The sequence below is a fragment of the Elgaria multicarinata genome, chromosome 7, assembly GCF_023053635.1.
Source record: "Elgaria multicarinata webbii isolate HBS135686 ecotype San Diego chromosome 7, rElgMul1.1.pri, whole genome shotgun sequence".
Classification (NCBI taxonomy): domain Eukaryota; kingdom Metazoa; phylum Chordata; class Lepidosauria; order Squamata; family Anguidae; genus Elgaria; species Elgaria multicarinata.
Window position 1 is genome coordinate 81,404,744 of NC_086177.1, and position 15,190 is coordinate 81,419,933.

Below are 15,190 nucleotides of genomic sequence, written 5' to 3' on the forward strand. Positions count from 1 at the left end.
TCCTATGTGACTTGCATTTGGAGTCCTCCACAAGTTATCCTGAGATGCTGCATAAACAACCTCAGTGCTGTACAGAGCTAAGTTCTCTCCTAAAAATTGTGCCAGTGTGACAAGGTCAGGCATGATCACATCTTGAAAATCGTTGGATTTGTAGTGCTCTCACAAGGCCTATCCTGGAATGGGAAGGTCACCAAAGGGCAACTTGCCCTTTTATTTTAAAGCCATCTAAGCCAAGGGTCATCTCCATATCCAGTTCCACAAGGAATTGCCTAAGTAAATTAAGGCTGAATCTTAAACCTTTACTAAGTCCTGTCCCCTCTTCGATGGGCTCTAAAGACCTTTTCATCCGGCAAATGACTTTTTGTAAGTAATTTGATGCTGCCCTTTTTTGTTTGTTTTATTTTGATGTATTTTAATTGTTAATGTTTTAATTGAGCTTGTAGTCAGTTCTGGAATCATTATGGTTAGAACCTCTTTCCAAATGGATGGCACTTGGTTCTCAACATATAAGTAACCCCCTACAATCTTGGCTGCTGGAGAGGTGTGGGGTATAGTATCACATCAATTACAGTTTATTTTATTTATTTATTTATTTATTTATTTATTGCATTTCTATACTGCCCAATAGCTGAAGCTCTCTGGGTGGTTTACAAATGACCCATTCTCTCATGCAAAATTGACTTTATGGGGAAATTCAGAATTCAGAATTGGAAAGAAAGTGTTCTTCTGGAGGACATGGATGGATAAGATGATTTTTTTTTTTACTTTGGATCAATTAATAGGCCCAGACAACGAGTTTTTGTCCTTTTCTGATTTGTGTGTTAAATGTAATTTACTTACTACGGCTGAATGGCGATATTTGCAGTTGCAGCACCTGCTGGAATCTAGGTTTGGTCCAGCTGCTTTTATTATTATTATTATTATTATTATTATTATTATTATTATTATTATTATTATTTATTATTATTTATTTATATAGCACCATCAATGTACATGGTGCTTTTACAGCTTCAGAGCCTCCAGTATTGTTAGAAACACTTACAGCAGCTGAACAGTCACGTCAATCCACAACATATATATTAGTAGTAGTAAATAAAAATGACACTCGTAGTTTAAGACAGGATTGGAATAGAGAATTGGAGTGTCCTATTTTGCCTAGCCAATGGATTGTTGCCCTAGCATCTGTATCTGAAGCTTCTATGGATCTTAGGCTATGTCTTATTTAGCAATATATATATATATATATATATATATATATATATATATATGTTGCAGGTTCATTGGACTCTACAACGCCTATTCAATATGGGTTTGTCTAACTTGCATAATTGTTGGAGATGCTTCTTTAACTCATATGTTTTGGCAATGCCCAGTAGTTGCCCCCTTTTGGGAGGAGGTTATAATAAGGATAAACTTTGTACTGAAACAAACTTTAATATGGAACAATGTGCATGTCCTCTAAATTACCTACCGGCTTCTTGGAAGTTAACACATGGTCAGCACAAATGGATTTTCAGAGCCCTAAAAGACTAATACTTTCATGCTGGAAGGATAAATGCTCACCTCCCATAATGCAATGGACTTTGGACTTAACAACGCTATCAATATTTGAATGGGTGTTACATAGGAGGAACTTGCAAGTGGATAAATACATGGATACTTGGTCTGCTTTTCTTGAAACCTATGCATAACCCTCTCCCTTTTCTTCTCTTCTTTCAACTAATGGTATATTTGATGGGGAAAACAATGATATTCCTATATATGTAATGTTTCTTTTCTTTTTCATGATTTATTTTTTGTTCTGTTTTGTTAATATTCACAATATTGTGGATTTTGTTATTGTTTTGTTCTTTTATTTTGTAAACCTTTTAATTTCTAGATTTAACTTTATTTTCGGATTTTTTTATTTTTAAAGGTGGGATATATATGACAAAAATAACTACATAAAATAAATGATAGGGAAAGCCCCATTGGTTTAGGCAGCTGGGAACAAATGTCAGAGCCAAATTCTCCTCCTTGTCCCTCCCTTTCTTCCTTCCATCACATGCTGGCTTGTATTCAGAGGTCCCCATGTTCCTAGTTTATTAATCGACCTTAAAACAGATTACTCTGATTCGAACCTAACAAACAACTAGCTTAATACAAGCCAGGATCTTCACTAAAGCCATTGAGTGGCAAGCGTGGGTAGAGGGACCAAGCACTAATGCTCATTCACAGCTTCATAAACCATGATCTGTGAAGCTGGAATGATCATCCAACCTGGGCTAATGAGACTTACTTCTGAGTAAACATGCATTATTGGGTTGTGCCATAAATGTTGCATAGAGAAGTACTTTTCTCTCTCCTGAATCTACTGCTGAACCATTTTCGTTTGGTGATCCCACATTCTAGCATTATGAGCAGGAAACACTTGTCTCTAATCCAGTTTCTGCATGCCGTTGCTAATTTTATAAACCTAGAATTTTTTAAAAAAGGAAAACCATGCCCTAAAGAACAAAGTACACCTATCCCTGAGAGTATAGTGGAAAGGAAGGGATTCTCTCCTTCAGTGATGACAACTACTATCCCCACTTGTTATCTGCAACCCAGAAAGAATAATGTTATTAAGGCCCAACACTGGCATCAACACTGGCATCTTTTTGGCACCAGGATAAGACTGTCCTCTGTTCCCAGGCATTTCATGGCATATAATGGGGCATTTTTTATTATTATTATTATTATTATTATTATTATTATTATTATTATTATTATCATTATTTATTTATTTATTTATTTATTTATATAGCACCATCAATGTACATGGTGCTGTACAGAGTAAAACAGTAAATAGCGAGACCCTGCCGCATAGGCTTACATTCTAATAAAACCATGATAAAACAATAAGGAGGGGAAGAGAAAGCAAACAGGCACAGGGTAGGGTAAACAGGCACTGGGTAGGGTAAAACTAACAGTATAAAGTCAGAACAAAATTTATGCCAGCTGAACAGGTCTAGTGCTTTATTGACACTGTTTTTAGCTATTTAAATTGTTTTTAAATGTTGTATACTTAATTTTTTCTGCTGTATTTTATCTTGTGAGTTGTTGCGAAGCACCCAGAGAGCTTCAGCTGTTGCGCGGTGTAGAAATGAAATAATAAATACATGGGGTTGAAATGAAACACATCATCATTGTTGTTTTTCATTAGAATGGATATTCAATTTCTCTCCCCTTTTAAGACTGCCATCAGCATATCCATTTGCACGTTTGCCTGTGCCTACAAATCCGGCAGAAGTCCCTGTGCTCAAATATTCCTGGGTGCATGGGTATGGTTTAAAGAGAGTATAAACCTATGGCATCAGAAAGCCATGTCATGCAAAAGACTGTCACTCTGGTGAGTCTCATATTTTAAAACCCTTGATATGGCAAAAAACAAAACAAAACACCTCTCAGTGTTGTAACAAATATATTGTTGGGATTGGCTCACCTTATGTTCTCATAAGATGTAGTGGTAGCCACCAATTTGGATGGCTTTACAAGGGGGTTAGATAAATTCCTGGAGGAGAAGGCTATCAATGGCTACTAGTCCTGATAGCTATGTGCTAGCTCCAGTAGCAGAAGCAATATGTTCCCCAGTTGCTGGGGAACATGGACGTGAGGGTGCTGTTGAACTTGTGCCCTGGTTGTGGATTCCCGGCCAACAGCTTGTTGGCCACTGTGTGAACAGAATGCTGGACTAGATGGACCCTTGGCCTGATCCAGCACGGCCCTTCTTATATTTTTATTTACAGAAGCTAGATTCCTTACGGTTGTTTGCTTCTTCCATTGGACCCTTCCCTGAGATGTTCTTCTCCCTGCTTATTATCTTCCCCACATTCTGGACTCCCCTTTGCATTTCCTGAATGTGTGAGTACCTGGGCCTCTCTCTCTCTCTTGAGCTTGATAATCGCAGCAATGCCACCACCTTTCCCACCAAGCAATGCTTTGAACATCATGGGTGGTTCTATTTTCTGTGTGAGGAGGGAAAAGCCTTTTGCAGGTTGTGGTGGTCCAACGGGCTTGCCTGCCTTCTTCATGAGTACTCTAGATTGTAGGAAAAGAAAAAGAACATGTGAAAGGCTGTTAAGAACTCCCAGAACAGCCATGCCTCCTCTTAGCAGTTTCCCCCTTTTCTTTTAATCTATCTGATCCTAGTTTCCCAGCCAACGAGTGAGATATACGCAGCTTGTCTAGCCAGTTTTAGCGGATGCTCAAGCCTTGTGCTAATTTAAGTTCCATTAGGAACAAAATGCTTGCTTGCTTCTATATTGCTGATTTACAGAAGAGCTGCAATGCACAAAAAAAAAATGCAGATCTGTGCACTCAGTGGGACTTTTTGCTTTCAGTTCTAAGCAAGAGCCATCCCATGTCATCCTGCATAGCCAATGACCAGCAAAACCCCAGTGATTCCTTGCACCAACTTCGATGTACGTTAAGGATTGACAGAGTCCACTGAATTCACTACAAAAATAATATAGAAAAATTGAATTGATTTTTTGGCTGCTGCCCAAGACATCTAACAACAACAACAATAACAAAAATCCAACTCCAAAATGAGTGTGGATTAGGCCCTGACTTGTAATTGATTCCTGGGCAAATGCAGAAATAGATCAGGGTGGTTGTCTTGGCTGCCAGAAGTAGCCGTAAGAAATTAAGAACTAAGAAACGCCCGGCTAGAACAGACCATAGGTCCAATTAGTCCAAAAGTGGTTTCCCGCAGTGGCCAATCAAATGTTTCTGGGTAGCCCACAAGCAAGCCTGACAGCAACTGCCCTTTCCTGTTGTTCCTCCCCAGCAGCTAGTACTCAGAGGCAACTTTTGAAGACAAAGGTTGCATATAGTCGTCATGGGCAGGACCTACACTACTGCTTTAAAGTGCTTTATAACAGTTTTGACAACTGTTGGGGCCCAGGACACACTCCATATAAAGTTTTCAAAACATTTTCAAAGTGCTTTAAAGCGCTTTAAAAGCAGTAGTGTAGCCACTGACTAACTGCCCTTGATCTCTACTAAAGCTGCATTAGAAGGGATTGATTTGTAATTTCTAGAAGATATGTGTACTTCTCACTGGAGGTTTCAAACCATCCAGTTATTTTAACTTTTGAAAGATGAATGCTTAAAGTATTCTAAATAATCCAGTAAAACTCCTAAGAGTTAAAGAATCTACCAATAACAGTTTGATCTCCTCTTCTTGAAAAACTGTGGGAAAGCGTCTTCCTTTATATGTCAGAAGTGAGTTTTTATTACATTAATATCCGTGTTATGATGTTACATTGCTTAATATGGATCAATAAAGATTAAATAAATAATAGAAATGGATAACTGTAATAATGGCATGAAATAAATATGATCCCTTTTGTTTAGAATCACATTTCCTGGTATATTATCCTTGAGCCATCCCTCATCCAACATTACTATGACAATTTAAGGCCATGTCTAGTAATAAGCATATGTTTGAGAAGAAAATAATTTTCTACATGTGTATACACACACACATGAGTTCTATATCTAAGACAATTGTTCTATAGCTATATGGAAGGACATACTTTCCCTTCTTCCTTAAGATCTTGTCAGACTCAGGGTAGTGCACCAAGATTTCATTGAGAGTCTTCTTGTCGAGAATAAAAAGGTTAGCAAATCCATGGGCCACCACATTCGCAGTTCGCCGATTTCCCCCACTTGCTGCTAATAGGCTAAAATGGCAGAGAAAATGGGTATCAGTCTCCATTTCTAATTGTCAACACTATAGGCACCTTGCGCTACTGCTTGGTTACTCTTGTAATAGGTTGCTAATGTGTAATTTAAGTATAATTTTATCAAGTTAAATCTATTCCTTCCTAGCCTGTCCTGTGTGGAAATGGAACACCAAACTCTTTCTGACTTAATTTTAAACATTTGAAAAGGCTGTATCCCCACCCTGGGTTCTTGGCAGGATCTACACTACTGCTTTAAAACAGTTTATAACAGTAGTGACAAATGTTGGGGCCCAGGACTCACTCTATATACAGTTTTTAAACCATTTTCAAAGTGTCGTATCCTGCTTAGTTTAGATCTGGCTGTTGTCTGTTCCAGTTCTCTCTGATTTTCCTCACATGATCTATTTGACTTATCATCAGTCGTCTTGTGCTCTGGTGCCTAGAACTGAACACAGTACACTACGTAGCAGGTTGTATTGCTTAGCACTCATTAATCAGGGTAGGGATTTTTTTTTTTTTTAATCCACGGTCTCATACTCTTGGGTAAAAGTGTGTGCAGCGACCCCTTCCCCTGCCATCCCCTTCTCTCTCCTTAATCATCCATTCACATAAACTCACACACATACAAACACACACTCCATTTGCCCGTCATCCATTGAGTGTGGGTTGTCATTGAACATGGGTTGTTGTTAGAATGTGGGCTATCGTGTTGCCTGAACCAAAGCCGCAATAACAAACCATGGTGAACAACATACAGTTTACAACACAACAACAAATCATGGGTTTTTGTCATGGGTTGTTTGTGGTTAACAAGCCCTGGCTTGTTAGCACAGCTGGAGCCACATAACACAACAACCTACAACAACCCTGGTCAAGACTTTTCTATTGTTACTTTCTACTGTTAGTTTTTCCCTACCCTGTGCCTGCTTACCCTACCCTGTACCTGTTTGCATTCTCTTCCCCTCCTTATTGTTTTACTATGATTTTATTAGATTGTAAGCCTATGCGGCAGGGTCTTGCTATTTACTTTTTTTCTCTGTACAGCACCATGTACATTGATGATGCTATATAAATAAATAATAATAATAATAATAATATTCTCCCAGGCTTTTAGCAATATGTAATTAGCCTGATTTTGTTTTTGTATGTTTTTGTGGTTTTAAATTGTATGTTTTTGTGATTTTAATTTTTTGTATAATGTTTTTAAGAGTTTATCCTATGTAGACTGCCCGGTGAGCCTCGGCTATGCAGCGGTACACAAATGTAATAAATAATCATAAATCATAAATCATCATCATCATCATAACCCACACAACCCCCGAGTGTAGATTATTGTGTTGTCTGAACCACATCAATGTCTTTGTCTCTGTGCCGGTTGGCGTGATCATGGAGGGGAAGTAAGCAACCCTGGCCAGGTTCATATGACAACAACCCATGGTTTCTGGGTGGCTTGTTACCACAGCAGCCTATGGGTTCTGGATGGCTTGTTATTCGTGGCAATAAGCCACTCGGGCTGGGTTCACATGACGTGACAAGCTGCGCTGCTAAGGGTAATTATGAAAAAAAAAAAAAAACAGCACGTGACTGGCATGCAAGTGGGGGAAATAAGCTTCTCCAAGCTATTGGCTCAGCTGCTGAAATGTTGGTGGATTGTTAGTAAATGTTTAGGAGAAGAGTAATTCTCACCAGGGCTAGGGTTGTGTGAGCCTTTTGGCGGCAAAGGGTGCAGTAGAGAATTTATTTATTTATTTTATTTATTTATTACATTTCTATACCGCCCAATAGCCGGAGCTCTCTGGGCGGTTCACAAAAATTAAAAACATTCAAAGTATAAAACAACAGTATAAAACCATACTATAAAATACAATATAAAAGCTCAACTAGATAAAAACAGCAGCAATGCAAAATTACAAATTTAAAACACCAAGTTAAAATTTATTTATAGATTATTTATAGATTTATTTATAGAAGGCAGGGAGTAGTCCTTTCTGTTGCAGTAGCGTTGATCAACTAGTTGACACCATGTGCAAATATAAGAGCTATATGTAAACAGCATGAGTAAGTGGAGTGTGTAAGAGAGGAGTGGGAATGGATACAAAGATGGTGTTCCACACACAGAGCAGTGCACATGGTGAATTTATGTGGTTCTCCACTTGAATTTAGCACTTCTATATTAGCTGTTTAGAAAAGTGATTTAAGTTTAGAAATCCATGTTCTTCCCGATTCCCCTTTGAATGAGAGACAGTCCCCTGTGTTTTCTAGGCACTGCTAGGCAAAAATCTATGAAATGTTTCGTTTTGGCAAAGATTGGGGCTGGGATACAGCCCAGGCTTTTTCTGCTGAAGCCTGCCAGGAGAAAAAGTCATGCAGGATCCAGGTGATAAACTGGAGCCCAGCTCTTTTGCAGCTGCCATCCTGCTACTGTGAGTCTCCTGCTGGCAACTCTAATCTGCTTTTGGAGAACAGGTGAACAGCCACGTGCCAGGTTTAAATTTATCCTCTGCTGGCAGCTCCCCCTGTGGCCGTGAAAATATGCCAGTCCACAAATAGAGAGTTCACAAACACCTGATCTAATGTTTCCCAGAGACAGAGGGCATGATCTGCCAGGGGATTAAGAACATAAGAAGAGCTGGATCAGGCCAAAGGTCCCTCTAGTCCAGCACTCTGTTCACACAGTGGCCAACCATCTGTTGACCAGGAAACCATAAGCAGGAATGAGTGCAACAGCACCCTCCCACTGATGTTCCCAAGCACCTGGGGTACATAGCCATGCTGCCTCTGCTACTGGAGGTAGGACATAGCCATCAGGACCAGGAGCCATTGATAGCCTCCTCCAGGAATTTATGTAACCCACTTTTTAAGCCATCCAAATTGGTAGCTTTAACAATAAGATTCTCCTGGAAGAGTCCCACTGCAATTAATGGGAAGGCACAGGAGCCCAGAAATGGCTCTTGTAAGTCAGTTCTATATATAAAATTCTTAGGGCCTTAAAGGTCTACTCATTAAAATATGCCAGAAACCTAGAAATGGAGCAGCGTCTCCATGTCTTTCTCATGAGCAGACCGCAGTTATCTTGGGGATGGTTCACCCCTACACACTGTGTTCATCACAATTCTACACATGTTTACTCAGAGCTAAGCCCCACTGTGTTCAATGGGATTTATCCTCTACTAAGTGTGCTTAATATTGCAGCCATAATTACCCAAAACATGATGACCTGAATCAGAGAATTGACTGCATCAAAAACAGTGTTGCTAGTGACATCAGGTGAGAGGGAAGCTCTTATTTGCCTCAACTGATCTGTGACGGATCATTTACATGTGCAAATTATTGTACTCTGTGGAATTATTATAGGAAGAACAATCTTTCATTAATTTATTAAATTGATATAAGTTTGGTCAGCTCTGTGAAATGGCAGTTTCACAAAGGAAAAATACCTGATCTCTCCAAAGACAGCGCCTGCTCTTAGGGTGACCAGGACTTTGGTGCCATCAGGACCTCCAAGAACTTGAACCTCGCCTTGTTTAATGATATACATTTCTCTGCCGATTTCTCCCTAAATGCACACATACACAAGAAAACATTGGTGATTCATTGTAGGCTGATGATGCTATGTCAAGAGGAATGACGGTAGAATCTGAGGACCCTCCCCTCCCCTACAAATTGAATTCTTCCTTTGCACTACATTGACAAGATGAAGCAGCTTTTTGAATTGTGTGATAAGATTACCATGACCTTACTCGACCCTCTTTCAAAGATTCACCAGTCTTAGATATATAATTATTTTTTTATAACTGACAACATGGGGTTTCTCCGTTTTATCCTCACAATAATCTTGGGAGACTACGTTAGGCTAGGATATAGATACTGGCCAAAGGTTACCCAGTGAGCTTCATCCCTGTGTCCAAGTTCAACACTCCATCCACTACAACAAACTTCCCTGTCTGAGTGCATTCCAGATGTGTTGGACTACAATTCCAATCACCCCCACTACAATGACCATTGTGATGGCCTCTCTAGTCCAATACATTTGGGGGAACACTGGGTTTGGGAAGGCTACATTACACCATACTGGCACCCACAAACATGTTGATTTGCAAGCTTTCCCTCCCCCCAACCCCCCCATCTCTTTGGTGACCTCCTGAGTGTAACAAGACTCAGCCAATCAGCATTCTGTATAGCCAGATGGGGAGCTTGGAAGGAGACAGCTTTTTGATTACCACAAGGGCTAACCTATTAGCACACTGCCAAGCCAGCTTCTTGAAAAAGGAAGAACTGTTTGCTCCTGGGCTCAGTTTACTTGGAAAATATGTTTACCTGCAGCCTCAAGGTATTAAAATCTGTCTCAGGCCTAACATGTGTAATATACAAAAGGATCCTGAATTTTGAGACAGATGGAACATGGGAAGTTGCCTTATATTAAGTCAGACCCTTGGTCCATCTAGCCTAGTATTGTCAACACTGACTGGCAGCAGCTCCTCAGGGTTTTAGGCAGGAGCTTTTCCTGCCCTACCTGGAGATTCTGGGGATTGAACCTGCATGCAAAACGGGTGTTCTATCATACTGAGCCACAGCCCAGCCCACAGCAACAGCCCCGCCCAGAAAAACTTTAAAGGTTTTCGCTTCTGTTTTACTTGGAAGAGGCTGAAAGCTCTTAACCTTCAGAGAGTTCATAGGCAAACTCTTCCCCAGCAGATGTTACTCCATTAAAAGTATCCCTTTAACTCACCTTGCCTCTCTCATTCACCAAGACAAGCACAGCAACAGCAACCCAAACAAATGAAACATTGCAGATTTAGAAGTAAATCAGCATTTTAATTATTTTTCCTAATGATCATTTGCATAATTTCAAAGGGAAAATCAAGAATAATCAACCAACCAAAGCATCTGCTGTTTCTTGCATATTTACCAGCTCATTTGTGAGCTGATTAGCATCCAAATGAAGCCAATTATACCTGGACAAATAGGACTGAAATGTCTCCGCTTATGATATATGTATCCCAATCAAGGTAATCTAGGATGCTATAGAAGAAAAAGTAGCATAAAACCAGGATGTATTTATCATTTATATAGCTAGTATGGTCCAGTGGATGCAGCATTTTATTGTACATAATAGATTTGGGTTTACACAGAAACCCAGACATAGATAGGCAAGGATTTAAATTGCTTCTCAACTTCAGGGCCAAACTAAATTGGACTAGGGATGGTTGAGAAATTTGCTCAGTCAAGGTTTTTTGTTTTTGTTGTTGTTGTTTTTAAATGGATTTCCCCAATCCATATTTTGCAGACCCAAATGCAATTTGAGGTCAGTACATTTCTGAGCTTGTGGGGCATCCTTTGATTTTATTTTTAAAAAAGTTTCTTACTGTGCACATATTTGAAAATGGTACCAAGAAAACTATGTAGATTTCTAAAATGTGTGCAAACACCCTTTAGCCAATGTGTGCATGCATACAAAAACATGCCCCTTTGAAAAATGTGTACAAAAATTTGTAGGAATGTCTGTGAAGGAAAAAGAAAATGTAACCAGGGCAGGATCTGCACTACTGCTTTATAAGAATTTATAATGGTATTGACAACTGTTGGGGCCCAGGACACATGCCATATAATGTTTTCAAACTGTTTTTAAAGTGTTATATCCTTGGTGAAGATCTGGTCCATGGTGGGAAAACGGGGATTTTGACAAGATTGAGTTAGACAGATCTGCCCATCCCTAAACATTGAGGATACAATCCTATGCAAGTTTAGACCAAAAAAAAAAAAAAGTCCTACAACTCCCAGCATACAAGGAATTGTAGGACTTTTTCTGTCTAAGCTTGCCTAGGATTGTGCCCTAAATGCATCAAAGTGTTGAACATGTCTGATTCATGTTCTTTAAACAGCAGCTGTGGCATGTATGTGCATCAATCAGGATTGGAACTGTGGCACGCAGGTACCCCAACAGTTTACCGCGATGGTGCAATCCCAATCAAAATTATCCTCCCAAAGCTGCTTTTTACTCTGGGAGGAAGGATCTTGCCTGAACCAGTAGAAGCTTCTCTTCCATGCCAAATAGCAGCAGAGAGCAACTGTTCATCAGAACTGTGATGCAGGAGGCAAGGATGAATCCCCCCTCCTTGTATGCCAGGGTCCAGATCTTAAGTAGCATCCCACTGCTCCCCAGGCTTCTATTTATGATAGATTTATTTATTTATTACATTTATATCCTGCCTTTTTTCCTCCAAGGAACCCAAGGCGGCATACATAATCCTCCTCCTCTCCATGTTATCCTCACAACAACCATGTGAGGTAGGTTGGGCTGAGGGTCTGTGACTGGCCTAAAGTCAACCAGTGGATTTCCATGGCCGAGTGGGGACTAGAACCCGGATCTCCCGACTCCCAGTCCAACACCTTAGCCACTACACCACATAGGATTAAACCAAGTGTTTAACATCACATAAAACTGCTGACCTTTACCTGCTGAATATTACAACAAACATGAATATTCAGACTGATCAGCAGGGCCGGCCCTACCATTAAACAGCAAGGCAACCACTTCAGGCGGCAGTTACTGGAGGGAGGGAAGGCAGCAGTGGGAGCCCCGCAGCTGTTTCTCCTGAACTCCCAACCATTCCCCTCTCTTGGAGGACAGACCTTTGTGTGCCATAAGTCCTGCACCCCGTAAACTAGCCTGCTTCTCTCTGATGTGTTGAAGGATGCTGTCCCATTGCCAATGCTGAAGTAAGATTCAGCTGCCAATCCAGTCAGCATCTTTGTCCTTTGCCTCAGGCAGCACAATGTCTTGGTCCAGTCCTGCTGATTATTATTGGCAGAGCACAGAGTATTCATTTGTATATCTCAGGTTTTTCAGATGCTAAATCACAGACTTTTACAGTTCAGTCTCCTATGTCCCTCTGTGTATTTACTTATGTGAACTTTTGTGCCTACAACATTTCACTTAAATAATGAACCCCAATGATGTGTGCCAATAGAGAAGTCATATTTAAATGCCACAGTTATTCATACCCCCCACTTTTAAAGAGTTGATCATATAAGTAATAAAATCCATATTGTCTGGACCAAATTTGAAATTTGAGAGCACTTTATTATGATTGCGCACTACACTGTAATTACTTTTATGCTATGTAATTCACCCAAGATTAATTTTGTTCCATTTTTATTCTTGACCTATAGCTGAACTCTTCTAATACCTCATGATTCTTGCATTTGTAAGATAAACAGTTAAGATCACCTTTTTGCAGACAAAGTCGCCAGGTAAATACACAATGGATTTCAGTCTCAGGAGCATGTCACATATCATTTGGGTATCACATCCCTGTTGTTGTTGTTTTTTTAAAAAAAGTGGGGGGGAGAAAGAAAGAATAATCATAATCAGAACTATATTGCAGGTGAAATGCCTTCTTGTAATACTGCACAGCACCGACAATTTTTTTAATGGTTAAGTCTAATCATCTTGTGTGAATCATAGTAGCTTGTATAAGTTGCATGCAGTAGACAGAATGTAGAAGTCCAACTGATACGGCCTTTTAACAATCTAGTCCCAATGGCATCTTTTTGTGCAATTAATGGATTGAGGATGGTAGCCCAGAAGTTACATGTGCACCTTTCATGATTGTATATAATAAAAGACAAATTCAGAATTCAAATACTGTTACCAGAATTGTGGTGGTCTGTGTCACCAAATTATCTGTTTTGTATCGTTTTCTGTGAGTAGACAATTTGGCAAGGATCTTGCCCTCTCGTGTAGGGTATAGGAACCATAGACACAAAGGAAGTGGAAGGACCCATGCGAGTTGTGCTTCTGCCCAGGAGGGACTGCCAGGGCCCTGTCACTGAGCACTGATCAAGGGGAAACACAAAGGGGCCCATCGTTTTCCAAAGGCAACTATGGCCTATAGCTTCATCACACCAGGGTTAAACTGTGCAATCACTGCAAATTGTGTGCAAAGGACTCCAAAGTTTTCCAGTTTATAATCTGCTTTGATTGTGAAGCACTCTCATGCATCCTGCTTTAATTGTGGTTCATATATAAAAGAACCGACCTATTTTGATACCTCTTTAGGAGCGAATCTTTTCTTGTTCTCCGAGCGGCCACTGGGGGCGCAGGAGGAGGATTTGATATGTTTAAAGTACAAATTAAACAAATGCTTACATCTACGTAAGTTTTAAAGATAAAGACATCAAAATTGGCACAGCAATAGACATTAAGGAGGGCTTTAAGCATACCAAATTTGAATCAGATTGGGTCATCCGTTGATTTTTTTTATGATTTTTTACATTTCTCCCCCTTAAACCCTTTCCTGGTATGCAAAGGATCTTAGGAGCGCTGCCGCCCAGGGTGCGATTTAGCTAAGAACACCAAGAACAACAAAGACGACAGCTTTACGCTATGGGGATAAATCGAGGGAAAAGGGTACATGGGATGAAGCCCTTAGTCTTCGCAAAGAGTGCATGAGCTGGTAAACCAGCATCTTCCCTGTACCACTTGAAACTGCAAGCAGGGACATACACACAATGTGCTCCTGGTGGTTCCACATGGACCCATGGCCCGACTGGAGTTTGCCCAGAGAAGAGCCTTCAGTGTGGTGGCCCATTTTCTTTAGAACCCCCTGTCCCTGGAGGTCAGGCAGGCGCCAAAACTGTGTTCCTTCCGATGTTTTTTGAAAACAATCCTATTCCAGGAAACATGCTTTAATTGACCAACCACAGTTTTTATTGGTATTTTATTGGTACTCTGCTTTAAAAAGAACAATTTTAATATGGTGTTTTAATATTTTTACCTTCTTTTTTAATGTTTTACCCTTATGTTCCCCTGTCTGGAATTTGTCTTAGATGTGGAGTGGTATAGAAATGTTGTAAATAAATAAATAAACACCATTCTTTTTCGAACAAAATAATATGTACACACAGAAAAATAGATGTTAAGGGTTCTAACCAAGCTTTCTTCTTGATATGCTAGCTTTTCTTATGTATAGGAATCTTTTTTGGGGAGGGGGCGTTGAACATTTATCTTCTGAGCTCAGCTCCACCTGTAATACGAAGGGGAACTTTTGAGACACAGATTTACTGCCTCACTTGCTCTGTGTGAATGCTAGAGCTACATGTTGGGGAGCTGCGGTGCTCAGCATAGCCAGTAACTGGTGGCATTGTTGTATCAAGCTAATTGTTTGGGTCACCCTATGGCTCATTTTAGCCACTCCCTCCATCATCTACCTGCCCCCCCCAAATGTGATAGACCTCCCTGTTTCTCCTTCTCTACCCCAATCCCCATGTAGCAATGGCATCCTGGTTGTGTCACTCTTTGTTGACCTCCTGAGTGTAACAAGACTCAGCCAATCAGCATTCTGTATAGCCAGATGGGGAGCTTGGAAGGAGACAGCTTTTTGATTATCACAAGGGCTAACCAAAGTTGGGACCAAAGTTTGCGTCTGCCAGGATGCAAGCAATGACTCTGCTTGCTGTCTGGCTGGAGACAGAAA

The 15,190-nt window shown here is 40.2% G+C and overlaps 1 protein-coding gene across 1 annotated transcript in view; it reads right to left on the reverse strand.

Moving 5' to 3' along the window:
- Positions 1-15,190, reverse strand: part of CNGB3 (cyclic nucleotide gated channel subunit beta 3) — an 82,418-nt gene that overhangs the window by 614 nt on the left and 66,614 nt on the right. Inside the window, exons 14-17 of the mRNA XM_063131312.1 lie at positions 12,943-13,026; positions 9,149-9,267; positions 5,562-5,708; positions 3,891-4,059 (exon numbers count right to left, since the gene is read on the reverse strand). Of these exons, the coding sequence (XP_062987382.1) occupies positions 3,891-4,059; positions 5,562-5,708; positions 9,149-9,267; positions 12,943-13,026 (519 nt within the window). The remainder of the gene's footprint in view (positions 1-3,890; positions 4,060-5,561; positions 5,709-9,148; positions 9,268-12,942; positions 13,027-15,190) is intronic.